The following is a 26,957-nucleotide window of genomic DNA, read 5'->3' as shown; positions in this document are numbered from 1 at the left end:
GGCAGGTCACGTAACAGCACGCAAACGTCTGTGAGCATCATTTATTCATCAGCGTCTGACCTGATACGGAACACATGATAACCAATAATCTCATCGATCGATCGCAGGCGTCTAAAAATAAGTTTCTCTAAAACCTCTGTCGTGGAAAAAATACTTGGAGGCAAATCTCAGGTCAAAGGATGAAAAATTTAATAGGCAACAGAGTCACAACAGAACATACAGAACGGGTCAGTACCGATTGACCACGAGCGCAGAAAATGATCAGCTTTTGTATCAGTTGCATCAGCATTAATTTACACATCAGTCACTCACATGTAGACCATACCGGGAGGATGGCAAAAATAATATAATTAGCGTCTCTCTGACTTTCCGTCTGCTTCCTTGTGACTACAGAGCCGTGTTAAAAGTCTGTTGAATTAACAGAGGGACGTCGCAGACATTTGTCTGTCAAGGTATAAATTTCCCTCACACCTCCTTCTCCTTCTCTCCTTTCCCACTTCCTGCTCCCTGTTGCTTAGAAACAGAAACAGCTCCTTGTCACATTTAAATATTTTTATTCTTGTATTGGTCAAAAGTTTGAAATATTGACGCGACTCAATAATAAGCCCCGCCCACTCAATGCTTCAGGAGGAAGGAGTCAAAACAAGAGCTTCTCTCTGCAGCCAATGAGACGGAAGTGGATGTGAGCTGACTGGATGTTCCTGCTGTCAACGTGCTAGACAGCCTTGTCTTTCCACACAGGAAACTGTCACTTTGTTTCAAAATAAAAGACTTTTACTGAAGCGTGGCACTGGATTGTCAGTTCTTCCACCGGATTTGCTGAAAGAGAAGAAGAACCAGGTCAGATTACATGAAGACGATGATGATGATGATGAAGATGACCCTCCTCTTCCTCACCAAGTTGTTGAGCAGCTCATTGATCTTTTTCTCCTCCACTGATCCTCTCTCCACCTTCGGCAGGTATCCTAGCAACAGCTGCCGGTCCTTCATGTCCCGGTATGTCTGATTGGTCCAGAGACACATCACATCATTACTATAAGCAGGTACCAGGTTTCCCAACGGACAGATGGGACTGGCTATGGTTTAATCCCCACCCTCCATGAGTCCGATTGGTTGAAGGAATTTAAATCATCACCCAATCGCAGAGCATAATTAACGTAAATATTAATGAGTCTCACGTTGATGACAATGTCGTGACATTTGTGTTTCTGAGCCAAACTGATCCTTAAGTCCGAATCATCGACCAGACCCACATACTCCTGCAGCACCTGTCAATCAAAGTGATACAGCTGTCAATCAGTTAGCACATCAACACCTGTAATTACTTGTGTTGTGTCATTCCAGGTCGGTCACGCCCCCTCACCTGCATAGGGGCGGAGTTTTTCTGCAGGATGTCGACAACTCTTTGGAAGCTGAGAGGTGATTTCTTCCTGGTGAATCCAAGCCAGTTCCTGCAGGCGAACAGTGCGTCCACATCTAACCACGCCTTCACCTTAGCCCTTGCTGCCAGCGCTGTCACAAAGTACTGCTTCTCTGAAATCTGTGGTCAGAGGTCAAAGGTCACAGGTGTTTAACACGTTCAAAGAGTCAAACACATCAAGAAAAGAAAGAACCTGGTTCGCACCCTGAAGGTCTGACGGATGTTCAAAGGACTGGAGTAAGTACCCTGCAAATGAACACCAATCATTAATCAATACACATATGTAAACACAGATGTTTGTGTGAACACGTGTAAACAAATAACACCTGACCTCAGACTCAGGGTAGTGGTAGAAGCAGCAGTAGTACAGAGTTGTGATCAGTGGCATGTTGAGGATCGAAGCTCTTCTGGGAAATTTCTGGAAGATTTCCACCTTCCCTCCCCGCTCTGCCTGCCGGTCTGTTGCCTGGCAATAACACAGGACACTTAAGATTCGCTTCTCCAAGTTCTGTGACTTTAAGTTACGATAAAAAAGCAACAGAAAAGATGAACTTGGATGTGTGGAACCTGTCATCAACTTTTTCTACCATTTTATGAATTAGATTGATTAATCATGGTACTAGCTAATTCACTGAATTGATTTGCAGGCTTAACTTAAAAACTGTTGATGAGGTTATCTTGGACTGGGAAACATGGGATAAGCAATTTTTAACCATTATCTCAAACAGTTCATGCAAAAATAATCAGATTATGAATTAATAATAGAAATAATCATGGACTGATGAAGTTAATGCAGTTCAAACCAGTTTAGTTTCTGACCTCAATGATGATCTGCCTCTCCAGCAGAGTGTAGTGGTCCTGAACATGAGCTGAGTCCTCTGGAGAAAATGGAAGACTGCAAACAAACAGTAAACAATAAACCAATTAACGTAAAACTCATAACCATAACCACATAATTTCATAACCTGATAAATCATTTCCAGCAATCAGTGTCTGGTGTATGAAGACCTGCAGGTGTTGCTCACTTGAGGCAGCTTTTTAGGAAGTCCCGCCTCTTGTTTTCATCTGCGATGCTCAGGTGTTCTTTGTACTGCAACAGCTGTTGTCATGGAAACAGACAGAAAATGACATCACATTCTAGTCAGTCTGATGTGTACAGGTAATAGTAACTGATGTGCACCAATACTGTGTACTACGTACTGCTACATCCTCTGTCCTGCCCAGAGCTCTGAGGAGGGAAGAAAACAAATGTAAATATCAGGAATAAACAGAAGTTAACATGGATTAAAGCTGGTGCAAACACAGATACAGGTACTGGTGAAACAGGTCTGGGTAGGGACCTGAACAGCTCCAGCAGCAGCCTCTGGTCTCTGATTTCAGTCAGGTAGTGGATGAAATGTCTCAGAGCCATCTGTCTGGACTGCAGCTCCCGAAACAAAACCTCTGGACAGGAAAACAACAAAAATAGAGAACTGATCCAGGACCTGGACTGACTGATCCAGAGTCTGAAGTAATTGGACCAGGATGAACAGACTCACCTTTACTCAAAGTCCTCTTTAAATAAATTAAAACCTGAAAGAAAAGAAAAATATGATGAAGTCATTAATAAAGTCTATAAAGTCTATTGATTGATGATAATGTTATGAATCAGAATTTAAATAAAATTACAGCAGTGATGACGTTTCCATCGTTAGCGCTGACGGCAAAATCGAGCAGGAAAAGTTTGTCCTGAAGAGATCGAAACTTCTCCAGAGACACGGCCTGAAACACAAACAGTACAAATACACTGAGATACGACACACTACTGCAACCATCTGTTCATCCATCATCTTATCCTGCACTTATCCAGGGTGGGGGGCTGGAGCCAATCCCAGCATGCAGTGGGTGAGAGGCAGGTCCCTCCTGGACAAATCAGCAGCCAATCACAGGGCTGACACACAGAGACAGATAAACATTCACATTCACATTCAATTTAGAGTCTCGAACCAACCGAACCTGCATGTGTTTGGACTGTGGGAGGAGAAAACCCACACAGACACAGGGACAACATGCAGACTCCACACAGAAAGGCCCCGGGTCCACCTGGGTTCAGACCCTAATCCTGACCTGCATGTGTTTGGACTGTGGAGGAGAAAACCCACACAGACACAGGGACAACATGCAGACTCCACACAGAAAGGCCCCGGGTCCACCTGGGTTCAGACCCTAATCCTGACCTGCATGTGTTTGGACTGTGGGAGGAGAAAACCCACACAGACACAGGGACAACATGCAGACTCCACACAGAAAGGCCCCGGGTCCACCTGGGTTCAGACGCTAATCCTTCTGCTGGGAGGACACAGTGTGACACCACTGCTCCACTGCACCCCAAATATTTAGACACTAGCAGTACCAGAACAACCGGTCCATGGCAGGCAGACATTCAGACGTTCTCACCTTTCCTTGCTGCATTCTGTGAACTGTCTCCTCAGGCGACCAATCACTGACAAAGTCCTGACAACATGAAACCATTATTACTACAGATTTCATGTTATCACTCTGTCATCAGATATGTCTAATCAGATTACATCTGTAATCAGATTACCAGCCTGGTCCTTACCTTGTATTCAGATTTAGGTTTGCGGAGTTCTGGAGCATAGAGCCTGGCAGACGAGTCACTGAGCGCTAAAACGCAAACATCTCAACATTAGTGTTTTATTCACTCACTTCTTCACACCTTCATCCATTCATTCATTCAGTCAGACTCACAGTCAGTGAAGGACTGGAAGTTTCCTCCTCTAGTTTTTCCTGCAGGGAAACACATTAAAGCATCAGTCAGTGATCACATCAACTCACTCTATGATCAATAAGATCATTCATGTCTCACCTTTGAAGAGGGCGCTTAGAGAGTATCCTGAGAGACTCCTGCTGATTGCCGGGGTGTCTGTGCTGCTTTTGGGGAGGGTGGGCTCTCTGTCTGTCCTCTGATTGGACGCTGCTGTCTCCCTGACTGACCATGAAATACCTGAGGACACAGAAGCGTATAGTGTCCAGCCTGCAGCCAATTACAGCTCAGTATTCTCTGCAGGTGTTAATAATAGACAAGCAATGATGTCTCACTCCCAACTGGCTCTCCGCTCCAGCTGACCTTCTCTACATCGTCGTCATCCTCATCTTCATCCACCAGGGGGCGGATGTTGTTCACCGTCTGCTTCGACTCTTTTAACTGTCGGGCACGAACACCAACATCACACAGGTATGCTGAAACACCTTAACTGTAGGATCAAAGTGACTAACTACTAGGTAGAATACACATTGATGGACATGTCTGTGAAGATTCTCAGTTGTCCAGGGGAAGTTACCCAGAGGTTGAGTCATGGCAACTGGACTTTCAGTTTTTAGGTCGAAACGTTTCAGACTGATGAAGCCACTTGGATGAGTGGCGAAAGGTTTCAACCTAAAAACTGAAAGTCCAGTTGCCATGACTCAACCTCTGGACATTATTAGACACTTTTCCTGGTCACTTTATAAGGAACACCTGTACACTTATACACTTGTCGTGCCTGTAATTTTCAGTATTGGTTGTTCTTTCTGTTTTGTCATTGGCCTCAGTCAGTGATGTTGTACTGGGCTACATACATGTATTCGTCAGTGCTCCTATAATAGTATCAATACAGGTATCCTGTTTTGGTGACCAGGTTTGTCATGTGATCATGACAGTTACTGACCCTACAAAAACTCTTCAGTTGTTGTCTTTAAAAAGATTCCAGTGATGTCTTCCAATGTTTGTTTACTGTGAGGAAAACAGAAGCAATGATAGAAATGATAATGATGCTGTCAATTAATTAATCGATGACTCTATAATCTACGTATCTGTTGTGAACCCTTATCCTTCCCAGGCTCCCTGAACTCATCACCGTGTGATCTGATCTGAGGGCAGTTTCTGTTAAAACAAGGATGAAGACCAGGGACTGAAAGCTGGACCATATTCACACCTGAGATATGATGGAACCTGAGACCAGGTCCAGTCTGGATCCAGGTATTCAGGTGTGTGCAGGTTCAGGTCTTACCTTGCTGAACTCATCGTCTTCATCATCAAAGGTGAAAGGTTTACACTTGGAGCTGTGCCAGAAGTCTTCCTCATCTGCTTTACTCTTCATCATCTGGAGACACATGATCCAAACTGTCTGTGTGTGTTCTTTGGTTTGTGTTCTGTGTATTTGTGTTCCATGCGTGTTCTGTGTGTGTTCTTTGCATTTATGTTCTGTGTTCTGCAGCCTGTATTGTGTTCTGACAGCAGCAGGAAGCTAACTAGCATGCTAGAATGCTAAACCCGGATTTAAGTCTTTGCTTCACTCGAACAAAGGGCGGGGACAGTGACGCCACTATAACGTGTTGTCTAACCTCTAAAGGAACTAATATAAATTAGAAACCTCTGAGTTTGAAATTGATAATCGACCAGAATCGATCAAAAATTTTACCTTCACTTGCAGCTGCTGCTCTTCTTCTGTGACGGAGGCTTCACGGTTTCGGTTCGCGCGGTGGCTGATGGGGATTGCAGTGAAACTGGACTGAAAACAGCAGTAAAGTACGAAAGCAAACACAGACAAAACATATTAATGTAATATTTAAATTAAAATATTGACGTAAATACAATAAGTCAATACATTTTATGAAAAAAGCTTCATATGGACAAAATAATTATTATTATTTGAATGTTTTATGGCGTAGAGGAAATGTTTTGTCCGTTGTGTTTATTTGAAGCTACATATAAATAGGGTTAGGGTGTACAGAGATACTGATCAGACTGATGGTTTGTACTGACGCATTCTTTTGTTTAAAGCTGCAGCCTGGCGTTGTTTGAGGGAGTAGTTTGGAGAGAGGAAGTGACTTTCTGTATTTTTATTTTGAAAGTCATCAGAGGAAGTAGTTGCAATTGGTTTTGGTGATCAGTAACAAACTCAGAATGTCAGGACACTGCTGCAGGAGACACCATAGTCACAGTAGAAGTACTGCAGTAGTTAGTTACGCTGAGGTATTCAGTATAATACCCTGTGCTTTAGTCAGTATTGATCAGTGATTATTGATCAGTGATGGCCAAATGGGGAGAAGGAGATCCTCGATGGATTGTAGAAGAGAGAGCTGATGCCACCAACGTCAACAACTGGCACTGGTCTGTTTATCATTATCTGACCTTACTACTACTATTATTAATAGTACTATGAGTAGCAATGGTAGTATTAAGGTTATCTGTAATGTGTAATTAAGTTGGAAAAATGTCAGGGCCCAACAACTAGAAATAACATAAACACAATGTGAACACACCAATAACATATTTTTAAAGCAAGAAAAAAATCCATAGAGGAAGTTTATGAAACAGCAAGCAGCAGAGCCAATAAACAAAAGTGCTGAAATCAAACAATAATTTTAGAGCTGAGAAGAAGAAGAAATGCCCATAGTGACCGAGGTGAGTTATTTTAGGACGGGTCATTTCAGTGGTGGAGCGTTATGTGACTCTGCAGCTGCTTCAGCACATGCACAGATATTTTTAAAGAGCAGTTTTGAGACCAGCAGTGAGCAGAGGGAACACACCTGTAAACAACACAAATGCACACACCTGTTTGATTATTTGGAATTGGGACACAGCGTGAAAGGGAATGACAACACACAATAACATTTGTTTTACAGCATAAGGAGAAAAAAAGTACAGAAACATTAAAAACACAGTTGAATGATTTTTGAAAGGATTCAAAAACTCAATTTAATAATAAGTTGACAGTTAATGTGTTTTCATGCTACAGTGCATTTCCTCCTCCTCTCCAGGACAGAGCGTGACGTCTCAGGCTGGTCTTCAGAGCGCCTCCGTCAGCTGCTCCTCAGGCTTCGGGTGGAGGGTCCGGAGGGCGTTTGCCAGGTGACCGACATCAACAAACTGGATGGAGAAGCTTCGATCAACAACCGCAAAGGAAAACTGATCTTCTTCTATGAGTGGCAGCTGGGAGCCAGCTGGCAGGGTCAGTCCTACCATGTCTTCACACTAAAGCCTGACATCATAAAACAACCTGCTGGATTTATTTTTGCCAAATGAATGTTAAAGTGTTTTTTTTTTTAACACCTGTGTGATGCCATGTTTAACCTGCTGTGCTGACATGACACAGGTGTTACACAGTGTTTGCTGCTTCCTGTCTACAGGTACATCCAGCAGTGGAGTGAAGTACAGAGGGACACTTAAAGTGTCCAACCTGTCGGACGAGAACGAACTGGACGACCTTGATGTGGGTCATACTGATGGTGTGGTTACTGGATGAGCATATTGATCAATATATTGATTGATTACATGTTCCTGTGCAGATCTCAGTATCCCTGTGTGAAGATCAGCCCAGCACACCGCTCCTTGACCTCATGAGAAGGACTGGGACTGAGGAGGTCCGGGCGGTTCTGGGAAAATACATCCAGCAGCTCAAATCAGGTCTGTTACCCACAATACATCACTAACCAATCAGGGATGCATTTGAACCCTGTACTAACCTGACTGACCTCTGACATCACAGAGTTCACTCAGGGGATGATCCTGCCCACTGCCAATGCACCAAAACCACCTCAATGTGAAGAAAAGAAAAACCAGATCAAGACCAGTAAGACGCAGGTAAAGTTCAGTTTAGCTGAAACTATTCACACATCCTGACTAATCCGGATTCGGTTCTTGTTAATGCTGACTGAACATGACCTTTGACCTTGTTGTGGCTAAACCCGTTGGATGATCAGTAAAGAGAGAGCAGACTGACTCTGTTGGTCTGAATATATTTCTGACAAGGAGCAGAACAGACCAGACCACAGTCGATCAGAGTCTGAGGCCTCTACTTATACAGACATGCAAAGTAAATGCAAATAATCACTGACATAATCAGATAATTAAGTCTGTACTTCCCTGTTGTTCTACAAAGTGATTCCCTAATAAGGCTGTATTCTAAAACTCTATATTCTCATTGGACAGTTAACCCTCCATCCTGGGCCTGTTCTGTTATACTGGTCCCTTCCTCACACCTGGTGTCCTAAGGAACCTTTCTCCCAGATCCTCCTCACTAACATCCTTGAGAACCCTGTGTCCCTTAGTGTCAGACTGTACCAGGTCAGGAAGAACATAAACATCAGATATGGTTATGAAAAACACATGAGCCTTGGTGAATGAAGAATACAGTAAGAAATGATAAAAATCATAATCAATAAGAATAATCAATCACTGAATCTCATTTTTCCATTACAACCTGTTTTCTCCTGCAGATTAGCTCCACCCCTAGGCATTGCTTTAACCCTGCCCCCAGCCCTACAGGAGTTCATATCCCAACCTGCAGCTTTAAACTGAAGGAGACATTTCAGACATCGGCTGATGAGCTCTACCGGACCTTCATTGACCAGGAGGTACGCAATCAGGCCAGACATGGGCTAAAATCAGGTCAGACCAGGACAGACCTGGATGATGACCTCACCTTTTGAACACCGTTACCTGTCTATGTAGTTTGTGCAGGTGTTTACACGATCGGTGGCAGCAGTAGATGGTCGCCATGGAGGCAGGTTCCAACTGTTGGATGGGAACATCAGCGGAGAGTTCACAGAGCTGGTGAGGACACAGAGAATCCAAAGCTAGTAGGGTTGTGTCTTATCGTCATGGTAACCAGACTGCTGATCCGCCCCCAGATGCCAGAGCAGAGAATTGGGATGAGATGGCGGTTCAGGACATGGCCAAGCAGTAAGCTTTCCTGTTTTTAATGTCATGATGCGTTTCACTAGTCTGTTCAGGGATACACTGATTTCTGAGCTTTGTTTGTTGAATCTCCGTCAGAGCACTATGCTACCATTAGGCTGGACCTGGAGGGCCGAGGAGATGAGACAGAGTTGAGGATGGAGTGTCAAGGGGTCCCTGTGGGGGAGGAAGACTCTACCAGGGAGGGCTGGACCCGGTTTTACTTCCAGGCCATTAAACAGACTTTTGGATACTGAGACTAAGATAATGAATCTTGGAGCTCTTTGGACAGGCTGACAGAGAGGAGTCTCCACTGCAGGTTTTTCCTCCCCTCTCCTCTCCTCCTCCTCTCCTCCTCTTCTCCCCTCCTCCCCTTCTCTGCTCTCCTCCTCCCCTCTCCTCTCCTCTCCTCCTCCTCGAACCATTGCATTTGCGTTTTAGATTTAAAATGAGTTGAGAAACATGAAAAGTTTTTTTTTCCACTTATTTATTTTACTTTATTTTCTGAGGGAATGTTGTTTTCAGTTCATTGCTTTTGTCTCTATACATCAAGACAAACCAGTCTAAAACATATTAAATATACGTACCAATTTACAACAGGTCCAACAGTAAATTGAGTCACAGGTGGTTTGTTTTCCACGACCACAACTTTCTCGTCATCAGAACTAATCAGTTTACCGACCTGGACACCAGAAAACTGAAGCTAAATTCCTTCAGTCATCTTGGAATTTTCATGAAAGGTTCATATTTACATTCATACAGTTCATATGAAAATACATAAATGTGACTAAAAGGTACAACTGGACTTTTGTTTTTTGTTTTTTTACAAAATGAACATGAGGTGTGAATACAATAATCAATGATTGATTAAAGTCAATCTAAATTATAAAAATTTACTTATAGTTATTTAAATCACTGCGACTTTAGTTTTGACCAAAAAAACATTAAAAAGAAAATGCATACTGTGACATTGATATTTGCTTTTGATATGTCCCAGTTGAGCTGCCTCAGATTCAGATCTACAGAAACTGGACGGAGACTTTAAAGGTCAAAAGTCACCAGGATGGAACTAGAAGACTTCCTCCTCCTCTGCCTCGCAGCCATAATCTTGAAAACACAATCAGCCAGACAATTAATCAGTGAATCACTCAATCTAATTATCAATCAGTCAGTCACTCTTCAAATTTCTGCTACAATATTTTCAGAGTAAAATCTATGTTTTTCATCCTGGATTTTCACAATAAAAGCATGTACTAACCTCCTACAAGCTGCAGAGCACTGACACACTCGTCCTCCACCTCCACCTCCTCTTCCTCCTCCTCCTGCTCCGCCACAGTGGGTGGGGCTGGTGTGGGGTCGGAGCTTGTTTCTGGTTCAGGGTCAGGAGACGAATCACCTGCTGCTGTTTCTGTTACAGTGATGGTGTTTTTTACCTGAGAAGTGAAACACATCAGGTGAGACAGCTGTGGTCACATGTATATATGTTGTGACAGATGTGTAACTCACCTGACAGGCAGTTTTCTTCTTCTTTGGTGTGGAAGAGATGAGGTGACGGAACCTAAAAAAGAAAAAAAAATTATAAATTCCGGGTTTAAAAGGTTAACAAACACATTAGAGACTAAGAATTGTTTTCATTTTTACATTTAACAGCCTGAAAAACAAAGTAAAAATACATCATTTATAGATCATAGATAACATGGCGATTATATACATATTATAGATTAATGATTAGAGAGAAATGATGCATGGTACCGCTTCCCCATGATGCTAGCATTAGCAGCCAGATCTTGGTTAACCTCGCTGGTCTTCCTGCGGCGGCGGCGGCTTGGTCGTTTCTGAGTGCCAGTGTTGGGGTCAGAGGTGTCAGAAGGGGCTCTGTTGGGACTGCTGCCCCCCCCACCCCCTGTCCCTCTGCTGTTCAGGTCTCTGAGGACTTCGTAGTTGATCTTACTGGAGATCTTCTTCCTCTCCAGCATCATCTCGATTGCCTCACCTGCTGTCGACGCCTGAATCTGCTCCCGTTTCTTGCACTTCTTCTTCCTCTGTAAACACACAATTTAAATTTTATTAACATTTATTTCATTTACATTTATTTAAGTTATATTTTATTTCATTTAAACTTGGTTTAATGAGGAAGTTTTATTTAAACTGACACAGAAACAAGCCCCTGAGGTCTAAGGCTCCTGAGGGTCCTTAATCCAGTGTTGATCCTCAGTGGCCCCCTGACCCCAGCCTAGGAGACCCTGTTGTTTAGGAAGACACTGACCTTCTCTTTGTATGTGCCCTGTTCCTTCTCTTTCTGGATCCTCTCTTCTTTCTCTGTGAACGGTAATAATCAGTCAGGCTCACTGAGCTGCAGATCAGGATATATGTTAAACATGTTACTTTGAGTTTAATATTGCATTCATTGAAATGGACGACTGGAGTTTCCAATCCTACAAGTATTTCAGTTTCTCCTATGGGGGTAGTCGTGGCCTAATAGATAGGAAGTCGGACTTGTAACCTGAAAATTGCAGGTTTGAGTTTCAGGTCCGGCAGGAATTGTTGGTGGGATGGAGTGAATAGCCAGCGCCCTGTCCTTCAATACCACAACTGAGGTGAGACCCTTGAGCAAGGCACAGGACCCCCAACTGCTCCCTGGGCGCTACAGCACTGGCTGCCCACTGCTCTGGGTGTGTGTTAATGGTGTCTGTGTTCACTGCTGTGTGTGTGCACTTTGGGTGGTAATGGAATTTCCCCATTTGTGGGAATAATAAGGGTAACTTAATCTTAATCTTAATCTTCATTGGTTTGAATTGTGATCAGCTGTAATGTTCAGGTGTTGATGTGATTGCTGATGTGATTAAAACTCCTGTTGATCCAGCCGTTTTAAAGATACTAAATACTGAGATTTCAGTTCTCTGTATTTTATTATGTTGGTGGTGATGATTATGATAATGATGATGTTGAGGAAGGTCCTGACCTTTCTGCTCTTTCAGGTAATCTGCGTTCTGTTTCATCCACAGATCCGTCTTCAGCTGAACCTCTTTATCATTCAGGATGTACTGTGCAGCATAAAATCAGAGTCAAGACGAAAACTTAACTTCCTGTACAGGTATCCTTTCTCAGTAAAGCTTAGCATGTCTTTTCTCCAGATACAACAAAGAGTGAAAACCAAAAAAGTTGAAATTAAGTTAAAGACTTAAAGAGCAACAAGACCATCCTGATGGGCATCAAACCCAATCGACAAGACGATGACTGTAACTAAAACTTAACAGTGTAACACAGAAAGGTGGCAGTGACTATAATAACAATTTCTAATGTCTACAACCAAGATGCTTTCATAATTCTGCTCCATTTTAACTGGTATGTTTGAGAAAATAAGCTCTAATATTTTCCAGCCCAAAGCTCGTAGGCATTAAATGAACCTGTCCTTCACATTAAGATCAGTGTAATAAAAGTGTAATTTACATTATATTTAAATGTTTAGAGTCAAGTTAGCGTTCATATTTTTTTATTTTTAGTTTTTATTATTATCATTGGCTGCTTCAGTGGCAGTTTGTTAAAAAATGTTTCATGTACGGTAAGCAACAAACAACCACAACAGCAACAATAATAATAATTATTATAAGAAGAATAACCTGAATTTCTCCTCAGAGTTTATTCAAGATTATCTTATTTTACCTCAAAGTTAGAAGAAAATTTTTTTCACAATTAAACAAGAATGAAAAAGTCATGTTCAGGTATTAACTTGATTAAATATGGAGTTCCTGGGTTTTGGGAAAGGATCAATAGGGTGTCTGTGGAGATTCTCAGTCGTCCAGGTGTAGTTATCTGAGTACTTACTCAGATGAGTCGTGAAATGTTTCGACCTAAAAACTAGAAGTCCAGTTGCCATGACTCAACGTCTAGATGAGCAATAGGGTGTTGATGAATGAACTGACCTTATCAATCTCCTGATCGTCGATACCATCCAGGTCCAGCTCTCCGCTCTCGGACTGACCATCTGCAAAAACAACAGACTGTCAGAGTAAACACTGCACACCTGTTCCTAACTGATGATATACTGATGATGTAATACCCTCAGGTTTCCCGCCTGTCTCTGAGATGCTGAAAGTTTGTTGGAGATCCTTGCTCGCTTTGCTTGGCACCTGCCCAAGAATGACGGCCAGTGGGGGGGCCGGACGATTAGTCCTCAACCCCTCTTTCTCTGGTCCTGCCCCTCGCTCGCTGTCATGTCTCACCTCACCGTGACCCTCCTCCTGGATCACCTGACACAAGAAGTCCTGGGTCAGGTGATGGGTTACAGCTTGGAGCTCGGCATCTTCCACCTCTGGCTCATCAGGTTCAGAGGTTGAGGACGAACCATCCACATCCTCAGAGTCTGGAACCAACAACAAAGAACCCCTGAATCTTTTGTTTCTGGAGCTGGTCAGATTCGCTCAGATGACTCTGGATCAATACAGACCAATTTCTTTGGCATAGGCAGCATAGATCCCTCTCAGTTTGGGTCGACTCTTCTCCAGCTCCGTCTCAATCTCGTCTTTGTAGCAGCTGATCTCTCCTGACATGACCAGAAAAATGGTTTATTTCAATTGTTCTAAACTCATCTATTCTTCTTCACACCTTCCTAAAAAAACACTCTTTGCAGTGGCCCCATCACAATGTGATTTATGTTTAGTGCAACTTCAGTGTACAGTAAAGTTGACTAAACAAAGTGTGGAGTTAGTAACTGACCTTCGACCTCATCCAGTTTCTTGGCCAGCTCCTGCTCCAGCTGCAAAATGAGAGGACAGGTCATTTGTTTGTTCACTGACTGACTGATCATGTCAGTAGCCAATCACCAACAAAAGAATCTACCTGCTGTAGGCAATCAAGAAAAGCGAAATCTACCTGTTGCATCTTGGCCTTGTGCTGTGAAGCAGTGAAGGAGGGTGGATCACATTCCTGCTCCAGATCTACTCTCATGAACTCATCAATGGTCAGCTGACTGGTGGGTGTGTCTTCGAACTCTGTTAATCTGCAGGGCAGGGGGTTAGAGGGTACTGTGATGTACTGTGGTCTACTGCAGTCCATTGTGAGCTACTGAGATCTACTTCGGTCTCACCTCTTCCTCAGAGTGTTCTGACAGACCTTTACCACACTGATCACATCATTTACTGTACGCCGAAACTTGTGCATACGAGCTGCCACCAGGAGAGCTGAGGAGGAGACATACGGTTTGTCTAATGTAAACCACCTGTTCTTCTTTTAGTAGAGACAGCAGCCATATTGTACCTGCTCCACAGAGGCCCGAGGGTCGCCGCCCCGTGTGCATCCAGTCCCTCTTCATCCTCTGAACCAGGCGAAGAGCCGTCATGGAAACCTCATGAGTCTGTACCCCAAACTTCAGCATGTGAGCAAACCGTGGGATGTAGAGACAGGGGTCTGAGGGGACAGGATGAAGTGTGAGGGTCTATATTTCATGTGACAATTGTACTTTGTTACTTTTATACTTAAAGGTGCAGTTTGTAAAAGGGGGTGGACCTATACAGTGTGACTTCACCCACAGGGTTATGCACTGCGGGAATGACGCCAATTCAGTTGCCATTTTCGGCCATTATGGACGTCACCATATTGCTTTTGTGAAGCCAGAAGTCCCATATTTGGACAATAAGGCAGTGTCTAGAGAACGTTCCTGTGGTGGGAACGTATATACATCACTTTCACTTTTTCAACATGTCGATCATCCCCACGTAGGGGTGGAACTAGGCGACACGGATTAAAGGAGGCACGTTATGGAGCAAATTTCAACATATAAAAATTAGGAATATTAAGAGCGTGTTCAAACAAAGATGATTAAGCCACAATGATCACTGTGGTAACAATAGTGACTTAGTAATTGGTGCTGATTTTTCAATGAAAGTCAATGGGAGCCAGGGCTTGTTGGAGCCAACAGCTACTTCCTATATGGCTTCAAACCCTGACGCAGGCTTGCTATGTGCACCCCTTCTACAGTCATTGGCTATTCAATTCATGTGTATAGCACTAAATCACAATACAATTATGTCACTTTACAAAAAAACAAAAACAAACAAAAAATCCCCAACAAATCCCTTATGAGCAAGCACTTGGCGACGGTGGAGAGCAAAAACTTCCTTTAGTTCCTCTTGGCTACTGTAGAAACATGGCGGTGCAACATGGCTGCCTCTGTAAGAGGAGACCCGCTCTCTCTGTGGATTAAAAGGCTCAATCTTAGATTAACGAAAGCAGCGGTTGCTATTTTCTGGTGATTAAACACTAACAACAACATATTTATGAAGACTGTATTCCATTGCTGCTGATAGAGCGCTCTATATATCACACACTGCACCTTTACCACAATGTTTACACACTGTTGTTGTGTAAAGTTTCATATTTTTCACATTTGTAGATACAAAACGATAAAACTGTAAATTTAATATTTTCTGAGTATTCCCGCGCTCTGTCGCCATCTCGCGGCGCAAGTCGGTAAACCGGATGTGAAGCAGGATCTAAAATGGCGTCCGGTGGATGGACCGGGAGGTGTTTTAACGGTAACGGCAGAACATACGGGAGCGTGAAGGGTAAAACACGCACCAACGCTGCGTGACACACCCGACCGAACGGTGACCGCGCTGTGTGCACGGTGTCGGTACCGAACATGACAACAACGTGACTGATACCGGACTGTACCACTGCTGGTTCTGATCACTGACTCTCTCACTTTCAGTCCGACCCTGCCGGTACGTGCAGACAGGACTGGGTCTACACTGTGACCTGTACCAGAAACACAGGACCCGATCTGTTCAGGTGAGCTCAGGTGTATTAGAGATGGTGGGGTTTAGAACTGAAGCTGGATTCAGAACCGGATGTCCAGTATCAGGTCCCACATTAACTCTGGACCATAACGGGAACAGTTGCAGACGCTTTTAAAAACCTGAAACGGGTTTCGGTGTTGGAATCTCGCTCGGGGCCTTTTTAAGGTCTTCATGTTTCCTTTTCTCTTTCAAAAGCAAAATTTTATCTCATGTACAGGTAAGAATCCGCAGACCAGAATCCTAAACCTGCTGTAGAAGCAGCACAGTGTGGCTTTACTGAAACTGATGTTCTGTGTTGTTGTGTGCAACTAAAGTTACTTCAAAAACACACTGACACAAACTAAACAAAGTCACTTTAAACGTGAAGATTATACTGCAGTTTGGAGCCAAAATTTATTTTGTGCCCAATAAAGTATCAGAATCAAAATCAGAAATACTTTATTTACCCTTTACAAAACTGTTGTTATTAAAATAATAAAAGTATACCCCTTTTAAAATGTACCTTGTCAATAATAAACACCATACCCCCATTTAAAATTTACATGGTGTGTGAAGTGATTGGTACAGATTGAAATAATGCATAGGATCAATCAATAGATGTATTGATAATCAGAGCAAGGAGTTGAACAGCTTGATGGCCCACAGGCAGGAATGACTTCCTGTGGTGCTGATTGTTGCATCGTGGCAGAATGAGTCTGGCTGAATATGCTTCTGTGGCTGAGCAGCACATCATGGAGAGGGTGTGAAGACTGGTCCAGTACTGTCTTTATCCTGGACTCCTCACAACATGGCTGTCCTTTATGGATGAGCTTATTGAGTCCGCAGCGGTCCTTCACCCTCAGTCAGCTGCCCCAGCACACAACAGCGTGGAGGATGGCACTGGCTACCACAGGCTCATGAAACACATCGTCCGGCAGATGTTGAACGACAAATGGTCGGCTCTGGCCCTTTATGTAAAGAGGGCGTCCATGTTTTGGCCTGGTCCAGTTTATTGTCCATTGACGTCCCTAAATAATTGTCTCCTCCACAACGTCCACACTGACCCCTAAGGATAGAGACGGGACCTGGAGCCTCCTCACATCCACCACCAGTTCCGTTGTCTTTGTCTGTGGAGATCCTCAGTTGTTCAGTGGAAGTTATCTAGAGGTTGAGTCATGGCAACTTTAACTCATTTGAAGACAGTGATGTTCATATTTTGGACAGAGAAGATAGGTGGTTTGAGAGAGGAGACAGAGAAGCTATCTATGTCCAAGTGGAAAAACCCTCTAACAGGGGTGGAGGGCTCAGACATAACCTCCAGGGAGGACATACTCTGCAGCCAGTTGGTGAATCAGAGGGGTCACATGAGTCCACCATTAGATCCTAACGACCCTCACTTGAGCTCACTTCTATTGTTTACTGTTTTATTGTTTGGGTCTAACGACTCTCACCTGATTGTCATAGCTCACCTAATGAGCCTATGGGACTGAAACCAACCTGGAAGATAAATTAAAAGTTCCCATACCAGCATTCTCTGAAAGAAAAATACTGATGAAGCCACTTGGATGAGTAGTGAAACATTGCAACCTAAAAACTGAAAGTCCAGTTGCCGTGACCCTGGTTAGGACTAAGTGGGTATAGATGATGGATGGATGATGACGTCCTCAACTCAGGGCTGGTAGGTAAACTGGAGAGGGTCTAATTGTGGTCTGACCTTGGACCGGAGCTCATCTAGGATGACTTTCTTTGTATTATATATGACTAAATTGTGATTTTTAAACAGTGACAGTAAACTGGGTATCTTTGAGCTTGGACTGTTGACTGACATTTTTCATTATTTTCTGACATCAAACAGACTGATTAGATGAGAAGAAAATCCATTTATCATCATCATTGCACTTGATGCACTTTAGTTATGGGCAGAATAGAAACCAAATTTGTGTCTGATGTGTTTATGTTCACGCTGCAGCATCATCTGGATTATAATCCTTGGCTTTGTCTCTGACAGGAAGCAGTCATCATGCTGTGAGGTCGTGACCTCACTCACTCTGTGATAAGGAGCAGAAAATGGCGGCCAAACTCTTCCCCACCAGCCTCCCCCACAGTAATGAGGTGGAGGTGATGGGGGTGAAGAAGAGTTTCATCCAGCTGAACGAACTGGAGCCAGCCTCTGAAAACACCAACGAGCAAGACAAAGATGTCCCAAATGTCAACAAAGACGATGTAGAGGAGAGAGACAGCTGGCAGGCAGTGCACCCTACCCTCAGAGAAAGGTGAGAGCAATACAGGCTGCTGATTGGATGACAGGTAGTAAACAACAAAAACAGATCCCACTCTTATAAAGAATTCAGAGGAGTTGTTTGGGTTCACCCTAAGTCACACATTGTCAGCTCATGTCGCCTGGACAGGAACATAACAGCAGGTTTGATTCTACCTTCCCCCTGCTTTGAGATTATCAAACAGGAGGCAAAGTTCAAGGAGTTCCAGGTAAGGAAAAAGACTGGGGACTGACCACACGAAAAAATAGCCTGATACGGGTTAGCCCACTGAATTCCACTAGGAGTAAAAGTGACGATGGGCAGTCCTATTTTGAAATGTCCTTTCTGTTGGTTTGTGCAGATAGAAAAGGAGGGAAGGATAATGGTGTGGTAACGTAACGTTTTTTTGCAGGAACGCACTGATGTTCAACAATGAGCAGATGGCCGATGTTCACTTCATTGTTGGTCCTCCAGGAGAGACTCAGAGAGTCCCAGCTCACAAGGTAAGGACCTAGTCTATATTTTACTAGGACTCACTTGGATTCATCTGTTGTACCTGTTTCTCAGGATTCTCTGTATAATGTGTAGTTTGTGGGGTTCTTGCAGGTGTTTGATCCTAAAAAGTGCAGCTTGTGACATGTTTATGCTGTAATTTTATTTTACTTTCAGCAGATCTTTTTATCTACTTCCTGTTGAGTCCAACCTGTTTCTGATTGGTTTTGTGTCTCTCTGTGCTGTAGTATGTCCTGGCAGTGGGTAGCTCAGTGTTTGGAGCCATGTTTTACGGAGATCTAGCTGAAGGACAGTCTGAAATCCACATCCCAGATGTGGAACCGGTTGCATTCCTCATCCTGTTAAAGTGAGTCCAGTGTGGAGACAATTGGGTGATTTCAAAGAGTCAACAGATTCTTTGTGGTGTACCCATAATCAGTTAAAACAATTCAGCAGTGAATGTAGTCATTGGGTGTCCCAGCCTCAGAATCTGCTGATGTCCTTTACTAGACAATACTGTGGTGCAGGTTGTTTAGTGGTCCAGGTTCTTCTGTGTTCTCTGTCTCAGGTACATGTACAGTGATGAGATTGAGCTGGAGGCCGACACTGTGCTTGCCACACTCTACGCTGCTAAGAAGTACATTGTCCCTGCCCTTGCAAAGGCCTGTGTCACCTTCCTAGAGACCAGTCTGGAGGCGAAGAATGCCTGCGTGCTGCTGTCTCAGAGCCGGCTGTTTGAAGAACCGGATTTGACTCAGCGCTGCTGGGAGGTGATTGACGCTCAGGCTGAGCTCGCTCTGCGATCTGAAGGCTTCTGTGAGATCGACCTGCCTACACTGGAGATCATCCTACAGAGGGAAACCCTCAACATCCGTGAGGTTGTGGTCTTCCAGGCAGTGCTGAACTGGGCAGCAGCTGAGTGTCGGCGGCAGGGCCTGGAGGTGACTCCTAGTAACCAGAGGTTGGTGCTTGGTAAGGCTCTGTATCTGGTCCGGATCCCCTCCATGACACTGCAGGAGTTTGCAGATGGAGCAGCACAGCTGGACATCCTGACACTCAAAGAGACTCGTGACATCTTCCTGTGGTTCACTGCTACTAAAAAACCCAGACTGGAGTTCCCTCTGATGAAGCGGTCCGGCCTGATGCCTCAGTGGTGCCACCGCTTCCAGTCCTCGGCCTATCGCAGCAACCAGTGGCGCTATAGAGGGCGCTGTGACAGCATTCAGTTTGCAGTGGATCGGAGGATCTTCATAGCGGGACTCGGTCTATATGGATCGAGCGGTGGAAAGGCTGAGTATAGTGTGAAAATTGAACTGAAGAGGCAGGGAACCATTCTGGCCCAGAACTTCACCAAGTTCCTGTCAGACGGATCAAGCAGCACCTTCCCTGTATGGTTCGAACACCCGGTCCAAGTGGAACAGGACACTTTCTACACAGTCAGTGCTGTTCTGGATGGAAATGAGCTGAGCTATTTTGGTCAGGAGGGAATGACTGAGGTGCAGTGTGGGAAAGTGACCTTCCAGTTCCAGTGTTCATCAGACAGCACCAATGGGACGGGTGTGCAGGGAGGGCAGATTCCTGAACTGGTCTTCTTTTCCTGAGCCAGAACCTTGCGGACTGATAGACTGAAGGCCTTTAATTGATTAGAGAGTGATTACATCAGTAATTACTCAATCAACACAGTGACCTCTGAAAGACCAACTGTCACATTGAACAGGAAGCTGATTGGACCATTGTAGAAGGACAGTAAGTTGATTGGTGGTCTGATTTGTCGGTGTTTCTTAAAGGAAATTAAACTCAACATTAAAGTTAAGGCAGCAGAAACTAAAATGTGTTGCTGTTTCTTTGATGTTGGGTCCGTTGGACATTGGCCTGATGTTGTCTTCCTGCAGTAAGGACACAGATGTTTTATAAACTCTTTAAAATAATGTTGACCTTGCAGATGATGGAGTGGTTCATGGGAAATGTAGTTGGGTAACTGAAATGTAGTTCTTCCAAGTTGTCACGGCAAACCATATAATGACCTAAATAGGGTACTGTAATATGTGAATCTAACACAATACAGTGAGTAATCACAACAATAGCACTGCGCTATATGTACAGTAAATGTACAGCAATGTTTCAATAAATGTGTGCTAACATCACAAAATCTCAGTAGACTTTCACCGAGAGAAATTCAAGCATTCACCCAACAACAGGTTTACCAATTTAGTAGAATGTTCAGAAAATACAGCTGCTCTGGACAGTTTTCACACCATTTGTACATTTTACTCTGCTGTAAATTAATTTTGAATGGAACAATGGTAAAATGGTACAAACAGCGAAAACTTTCTGAAGCGACCGCATGCATGTGGAATACATAACAGTTGAACCTTGACAAATGCATGAACTAATGTGCATGCAATGATGTGAAAAGCTAAAAAATTGTTAAATATTTAGAAATTATACTGAGACAAAATTCTTTTGGATTAAAAGTAAATATACAATTGTAAACAACTGTAGTTATTTGCTGAAATGTGTTAACAGATGCTATATGTAGGAGAAGAATGAAAAATGCTGCTTTGTTGCACAAAAGAAACTAAATGTTGAGAATATCATTATTTTAAAAAGATTAACTGTCATTTGAAAACAGTGAAAGTGATGGAAAGAAACTGTAGTAATGGTAGTAGGGCTAAGTGTAACAGATTACAGTAATAACAGACAATTCTTGTACTCCACCTGTTCCCAGGTTCTTGTGCGTGACTGAATATAATGCCAAGATTATAAAAGTTTATAGGAATTCCAGCACACATGGGCTGTGTGGTAATTTTATTTACTAATGGTGTTCTCATGTGTGCGCTAGATTCCTGCTACGGTCGTCCACGAGATGTAAACCGACTCATGAGTGCTCCGACTGGTCTGTGGCTACACGGTCCCATACAGTAGATTGTGTTCACTAAGAGTCTGACACCTGTCTTCTTGCCAGCTTTATGTTTTCAGCTGTTTTGCTCCTCAAACCCATCACAGTGTGTCACTGGTTCACTTCATTTACCTTGGACATTTTTGATCCAGGTCCAAACCAAATTCTTTCTCATAGGAATCATTCACACAGGTCACAAAATCATGTCAGACTTAAGTTCTGCTCAGCATTCAGTGATCGTCTGAACACGATGATAATTAGCTTCCGATATGAGATTGAGTTTGTTTCCAGGACACTAAACATTTATGTCACATTGTCATTTAAATGCAGTAATTCAGTGAATAATACGAGGCTGAAGTGTTTTCTTTCCTTTGCATGATGTTAAAAGTGAACAGAACGACAAGGATCTTGCTGCTGCCTGGGTTCAAATAACTTTCAGTTTAATTCAGATTTGTGGAAGGAGTTTCAGCCTGATAGTTTACTTAATTGAATTTCATGGTAAATACAAACAGTTCTTACCAATGGCAGGGGCGTTGATGCAGAGCTCACGAGCTAACAGCAGGAATGTTTTGCCCAGGATGTAAACGTTTACCTAGTCACAGAGAAAATAGGTTAAAATGGAGACTCTACTGCGAGAGGAAGCCTAAGCTGCTCTGAGGTCAGTCGTACCTGCAGCAGGTCACTCAGGTCCAGCAGCATGTCTGAAACACAGTTAAGGAAAAGCAGGACAATCTTTGGAGGTCAAAGGGCACTGTAAGAAAAACTGAATCCAGGTTTAGGTACAGTTCTATCACACACACGGTCACAGCGGCTGTGAGGATACGTGGCGTCCCCTCGGTGCGACACACCAGGTAGAGACATGCAGCAATAACATGCTCTGTCTTGCGTCCTCGGGTGAGGTGTTTACTGACGACCATTTTGAAGAAGTTGAAGGCTGTGTCCAAACAGTGCTGATTCAACTGGAGCTGACTGCCCAGCTGCTGGATTTGACGTTTACCTGGGGAGACAGATCTGTTTATCTTACCTGTAGCCACAGGTGCAGTTCTCAGAGTTCTCATAGCAGAAAATGCCAGATCTCTGACCCCCAAAAGTTTCAGACCACAACAATGGTCGATCTATGGTTGGTTGTGCTATTCGTTATGCAGCAGTTAGAAAGGTAAACCTGTTTCACTCTGGGCAGCAGGTGTGATGTTGAATGAACTGTTGATACTGTAACAAACATCAACAGTTGCATTCAGAGTTTATCTGTCAGTTTTTCTGCATCTTTGATGAGACGTGCTGGGACTTGAACATCAAACTATAGTGACAGAACGTATCTGATGCAGATCAGGACCAATCCTGTGCAGCAGATCAGTAGTGATGATAAAGGTGGTGATGAATGTACTCACCACTCTGCAGGGTCTGGGCTCTGGATTCTTTCCCAACACTGGTGTGAAAACCAGAACCCAGATGAGGAGCTTTAATTGGACCTGAGAGAACAGGACAGATGGATCAGGTGTTAATCTGTTTTCAGTCTGTTCACACTGTAACAAACAGATATTTAGTTAAACTGGGAGCTTTCAGAATAACAAGAATAAATGTAAAATTATATTTATATATGTATTTATTTATATCCATCCATCATCCACCACTTATCCTGCAACATCGGGGGGGGGGGCTGGAGCCAATCACAGGACTGACACATATAGAGGCAGACACACTAACATTTACACCTATGAGCAGTTTAGAGTCACCAACCAACCCACACAGACACAGGGACAACATGCAGACTCCACACAGAAAGGCCCCGGGTCCACCTGGGTTCAGACCCTAATCCTGACCTGCATGTGTTTGGACTGTGGGAGGAGAAAACCCACACAGACACAGGGACAACATGCAGACTCCACACAGAAAGGCCCCGGGTCCACCTGGGTTCAGACCCTAATCCTGACCTGCATGTGTTTGGACTGTGGGAGGAGAAAACCCACACAGACACAGGGACAACATGCAGACTCCACACAGAAAGGCCCCGGGTCCACCTGGGTTCAGACCCTAATCCTAACCTGCATGTGTTTGGACTGTGGGAGGAGAAAACCCACAAAGACACAGTGACAACATGCAGACTCCACACAGAATCAGCTGTAATCAGACTAAATCACCTACAGCTGCAGCATCTCCAAGACAACCAGGTATTTAGCTCACCTGGCGACAGAGGGGAAGCATGTCCTCCACGCAGAGACACAGATCAGTTTTCTGTTTCTGCCTCAGCATGAAAACTGCTGCTTTCATTATCAGGTCAGTTCATCAAATCTTGCCTGAACTATGAAATTTCCCTGGACAGGTAAGAACTGAGTGTCACTTATTCTTTTCCCGGCTCTTCTTTATATGCTGGGAGTACACAGAAAGAACAACAACTAAAGGTCAACTGGAAGGTAGACTGGTGTTACTGGTGTTTATGAACCTCTTCATCTTGTTAAGATTAATTAATCGTAGCAGAAATACTTCAGCTTTTGTGTCTCCCCAGAGTCTGTGGAGAAAACTCAGACGTAGAGTCAGGACTGTTACCTCTGGATCCACGTAGCCTGGGATCTCTCTCTTTGACACCGTGGGTCAGTTCAGTTTACTCTTTATGATGTCTCACTTGAGTCTGCTTGCATGTAACTGTCTCTAATGTCCTGATGTAGATGGAAATTGGGTTCACTGTATTAGCAAGCAGCTTGCCTCATGCTGTGGTTACACCATCAGCACCAACCAGATGGATGGGTTCACCACGTTCAGAGCATCATATTACTCCTGCTTCACACATACCCAGGTAACTTCCTCTCAGCTATCAGGTAGCACTACTTATTTCAGTTTATCCAAGGACTCCAGACCAACCACAGCTTTTCCAAGGTTCTGTGTTTTTTTTCCTGGATCATGAAGTGTTCACCTTCAGATTTAATGTGATAAACAGCAATGGTGGTGGATCAGTCAACCTGCAAAACTCAGGTCTCCTTTTGTCAAACATACCAAACTTTCCCTTGGGGACAAGGAAGGAAGAGCCACAATTTCATGACAAACTGATGACAACCCAACCTCTGTCTTGGATACTTTCATGAGGATGCCTGAAGATCCAGATGTTGAACATTTGTAAAGTGGCTGAGGAAGCTCAGCTCAGACTCTCTCAGTGTCAGACCTTATGATCAGTCCACTGCAAAATTTCCCCTTTTTGGGGATAAAGTATTTATCTAACTCCCAGAGACCAGACTCTATCACCAGTAGGATGTTTGACCTGAGCCTGGTTCCCATGTGGGTCCCAATGTTTCTAGTGGTCCAGGTTCCAGGAATGATGTATACTTGTTTGTGGCCAGTGGTGTCCCCTATCACTGACAGCAGGACTTGGCTGACTGTCAGGTTTTTGGTTTTCTGCAGGTCTGTTATTTTGCTCTTAGGTAAACAGAACAGCTGATGAAGAAAAATCTTTTGTCTGCACACCCTTTCAATAAAGGTAATACAAAATATCTGCACAGGTAAAACTGAATACACTGTGAGAACCACACCTATGTTACAACCATCAACATGTTTCCTATTATATTAAACAACTGGGGATTAGCCATTGTGTTTTTTTAATCACAATTTGACAATTAATTCCCAACAGTTTAAAGTTCAGTGGGATCCATGTGACTGCAGAACATTTTAGTCCTGCCCCCCAAATCTGGCAATCTGGCACAGTCTAATTTAATGAATTTATTTAAAAAAAAAATTAAACCTCAATATAGATTACAAAATTGAAATGTGCTGGATTGAGGAGCAACTGGAAATGATTGTGCCATTAATTAGAAATTTTCACCATAATGGCTTCTCCAAATTCTACTTTAGTTAAAATTACTTCATTTTGTGTGAAGTTAATTTTAGAACCCAACATGTTCCTTCTAAAGTAGTTACTGAATACACAAATTGTACTATGCCAGACCCCATTAAGAAATATAACTGTTTTTGTGGTCAAATGTAGTGACTTTATGTTTCCTTAAGCACATCAGTGAGAGCACAGAGTAAACGTGTGTCTCACCATCAGCAGAGACAAACTGTCCAACAGCAGAGGACACTCCTCCACTTCCCTCCACAAACTGGACCTCAGAGACGATAATGTTGTCCTCCAGAACTGAACCACAGCCAGTACACACTGCACTGCCCCGAGCTTGATCCACATCTATGTCGGACCCCCCACAGGTCCTGCACACCCGAGGGCTCATAGTGGAGGCGGTCAGAAGTCAATAAAACCTGCAGGGAGAAGGTTGCAGACTGGAGATCAGTTTTCTGATTATATTGACATAAGACCAAACAGGAGAAAGTCATCATTCAGCTGAATTAAAATTAGAGATTGAAGTTCATCATAGGTTAAACACCCAAATCTTTATTCAAAGCAAGATTTTTAAAAAATTTGTTAAATCCTTAGATATGTAATTACCACATGCATTATCAGAATATGCACAGTGATATTACAGAAATCACATGAAACTGAAATGTGGTATTTTATGAACTTTACCACTGCAATTAAAAATGAATTTCTCTTTTTTTCAGTAAAGTAAAATAAAATGTTTGATTTTATTTATTTTAAGTAAAATAATATTTGCAGTTTTCTAAATCTTTGTAAGACAAAAACATAAAATCTTTAGCGCAGAAGCTGAAACCAGCATCTTTTCCAATTTACAAATTGGAAAATAACGTGAATTATAATCTTAATTATAATCTTATAATCTTGCAGACGTGACTGCTGCGCTGAAAGGCAAGAGACGAGCGTTCAGTTCAGTTCGGTTTAGTGTTTTGACGCTCAGTCAAATGTCTTTACGGAACCGGACTTGACTGTACTGTGTATGACTGACACCACAAATTCGGTGTTGATAAACCCGAGGCGGACCAGAAACGAAACCATTTCTGATTCGAGCAGTCAATGCACCGAACATTCAGTTACTGGGTCGAGACCGAACCACACCAGATTAAGTCTTTGAAACAAAATAATCTTTATTTGCAGACGAATATGAACCCACAGAAAGGAGTCGGTGTAATGATGTTCCGATACCGAACAGCTGAACATACGAGATAAATAACCGATTATAAATTCACATTAACTGGACCTACAGAACCGAGTTCACAGGACGAACTCACCGACAGTAGAAAACAATAGAGACCAATGTCGTGTTAGAAACGACGAGAAGCCTTTTGTATCTACAGATTTGTTTTCCCGTTAGGATCCATGTTAATCTTTCAGAGTAGGATATATAGACATGTCTTTATTGAACTGTTTACGAGTAGAAAACTGATTATTGATCATTGAACGTCTTGTGTTCGGGGTTTGTTTTCTTCCTGTGGCGCCGAACAGTGACGTCACTGCGCCCGGACTTCCCGCGTGTGTGTGTGGGCGGGGGTTGATCGA

At 43.3% G+C, this 26,957-nt stretch overlaps 4 protein-coding genes across 10 annotated transcripts; 2 read left to right on the top strand and 2 right to left on the bottom strand.

The window, feature by feature from the left end:
• Window positions 1-537: 537 nt before the first annotated feature.
• On the bottom strand, window positions 538-5,937 carry vipas39 (VPS33B interacting protein, apical-basolateral polarity regulator, spe-39 homolog). Its single transcript, XM_026308332.1, has 19 exons — window positions 5,881-5,937; window positions 5,470-5,562; window positions 4,520-4,625; window positions 4,287-4,424; window positions 4,169-4,207; window positions 4,020-4,084; window positions 3,857-3,913; window positions 3,089-3,181; window positions 2,959-2,992; window positions 2,761-2,863; window positions 2,621-2,648; window positions 2,446-2,519; window positions 2,240-2,315; window positions 1,752-1,886; window positions 1,625-1,666; window positions 1,364-1,540; window positions 1,179-1,268; window positions 898-1,002; window positions 538-819 (listed from the first exon to the last, which is right to left on the bottom strand). Exons 2-19 carry the CDS (start codon window positions 5,560-5,562, stop codon window positions 799-801), a joined length of 1,476 nt encoding a protein of 491 aa, XP_026164117.1. The 5' UTR covers window positions 5,881-5,937; the 3' UTR covers window positions 538-798.
• Window positions 5,345-9,619, top strand: LOC113131262 (activator of 90 kDa heat shock protein ATPase homolog 1-like). 5 transcript variants are annotated; one of them, XM_026308336.2, is made up of 11 exons: window positions 5,345-5,446; window positions 5,893-5,987; window positions 7,223-7,413; window positions 7,592-7,674; window positions 7,751-7,868; window positions 7,951-8,045; window positions 8,394-8,528; window positions 8,681-8,818; window positions 8,916-9,017; window positions 9,095-9,146; window positions 9,240-9,619. In XM_026308336.2, exons 1-11 carry the CDS (start codon window positions 5,402-5,404, stop codon window positions 9,395-9,397), a joined length of 1,212 nt encoding a protein of 403 aa, XP_026164121.1. In that variant the 5' UTR covers window positions 5,345-5,401; the 3' UTR covers window positions 9,398-9,619. The 5 variants fall into 5 exon arrangements, with proteins under 5 accessions (XP_026164121.1, XP_026164124.1, XP_026164122.1 ...); XM_026308339.2 differs by lacking the exon at window positions 8,394-8,528; XM_026308337.2 differs by lacking the exons at window positions 5,345-5,446; window positions 5,893-5,987 and adding an exon at window positions 6,354-6,572.
• Window positions 9,620-10,108: 489 nt separating this feature from the next.
• On the bottom strand, window positions 10,109-26,902 carry brf1b (BRF1 general transcription factor IIIB subunit b). Its single transcript, XM_026308331.1, has 19 exons — window positions 26,690-26,902; window positions 25,593-25,804; window positions 22,954-23,034; window positions 22,389-22,562; window positions 22,235-22,266; window positions 22,085-22,157; window positions 14,397-14,546; window positions 14,227-14,320; window positions 14,013-14,139; window positions 13,857-13,896; window positions 13,588-13,683; window positions 13,201-13,503; window positions 13,064-13,125; window positions 12,103-12,184; window positions 11,407-11,459; window positions 10,893-11,182; window positions 10,647-10,698; window positions 10,399-10,573; window positions 10,109-10,247 (listed from the first exon to the last, which is right to left on the bottom strand). Exons 2-19 carry the CDS (start codon window positions 25,774-25,776, stop codon window positions 10,210-10,212), a joined length of 2,106 nt encoding a protein of 701 aa, XP_026164116.1. The 5' UTR covers window positions 25,777-25,804; window positions 26,690-26,902; the 3' UTR covers window positions 10,109-10,209.
• On the top strand, window positions 15,592-21,451 carry LOC113131260 (BTB/POZ domain-containing protein 6-B-like). Of its 3 annotated transcripts, none has more exons than XM_026308335.2 (6): window positions 15,592-15,745; window positions 15,850-15,929; window positions 17,925-18,189; window positions 18,587-18,677; window positions 18,915-19,033; window positions 19,235-21,451. In XM_026308335.2, exons 3-6 carry the CDS (start codon window positions 17,984-17,986, stop codon window positions 20,265-20,267), a joined length of 1,449 nt encoding a protein of 482 aa, XP_026164120.1. In that variant the 5' UTR covers window positions 15,592-15,745; window positions 15,850-15,929; window positions 17,925-17,983; the 3' UTR covers window positions 20,268-21,451. The 3 variants fall into 3 exon arrangements, with proteins under 3 accessions (XP_026164120.1, XP_026164118.1, XP_026164119.1); XM_026308333.1 differs by having other exon boundaries at window positions 15,597-15,703; XM_026308334.1 differs by having other exon boundaries at window positions 15,599-15,673.
• Window positions 26,903-26,957: the final 55 nt, after the last annotated feature.

This window comes from Mastacembelus armatus, unplaced genomic scaffold (genome assembly GCF_900324485.2).
Source record: "Mastacembelus armatus unplaced genomic scaffold, fMasArm1.2, whole genome shotgun sequence".
NCBI classification, from domain to species: domain Eukaryota; kingdom Metazoa; phylum Chordata; class Actinopteri; order Synbranchiformes; family Mastacembelidae; genus Mastacembelus; species Mastacembelus armatus.
The sequence above is the reverse complement of the archived record's forward strand: the minus strand, read 5'-3'. Positions and strand labels throughout refer to the sequence as shown.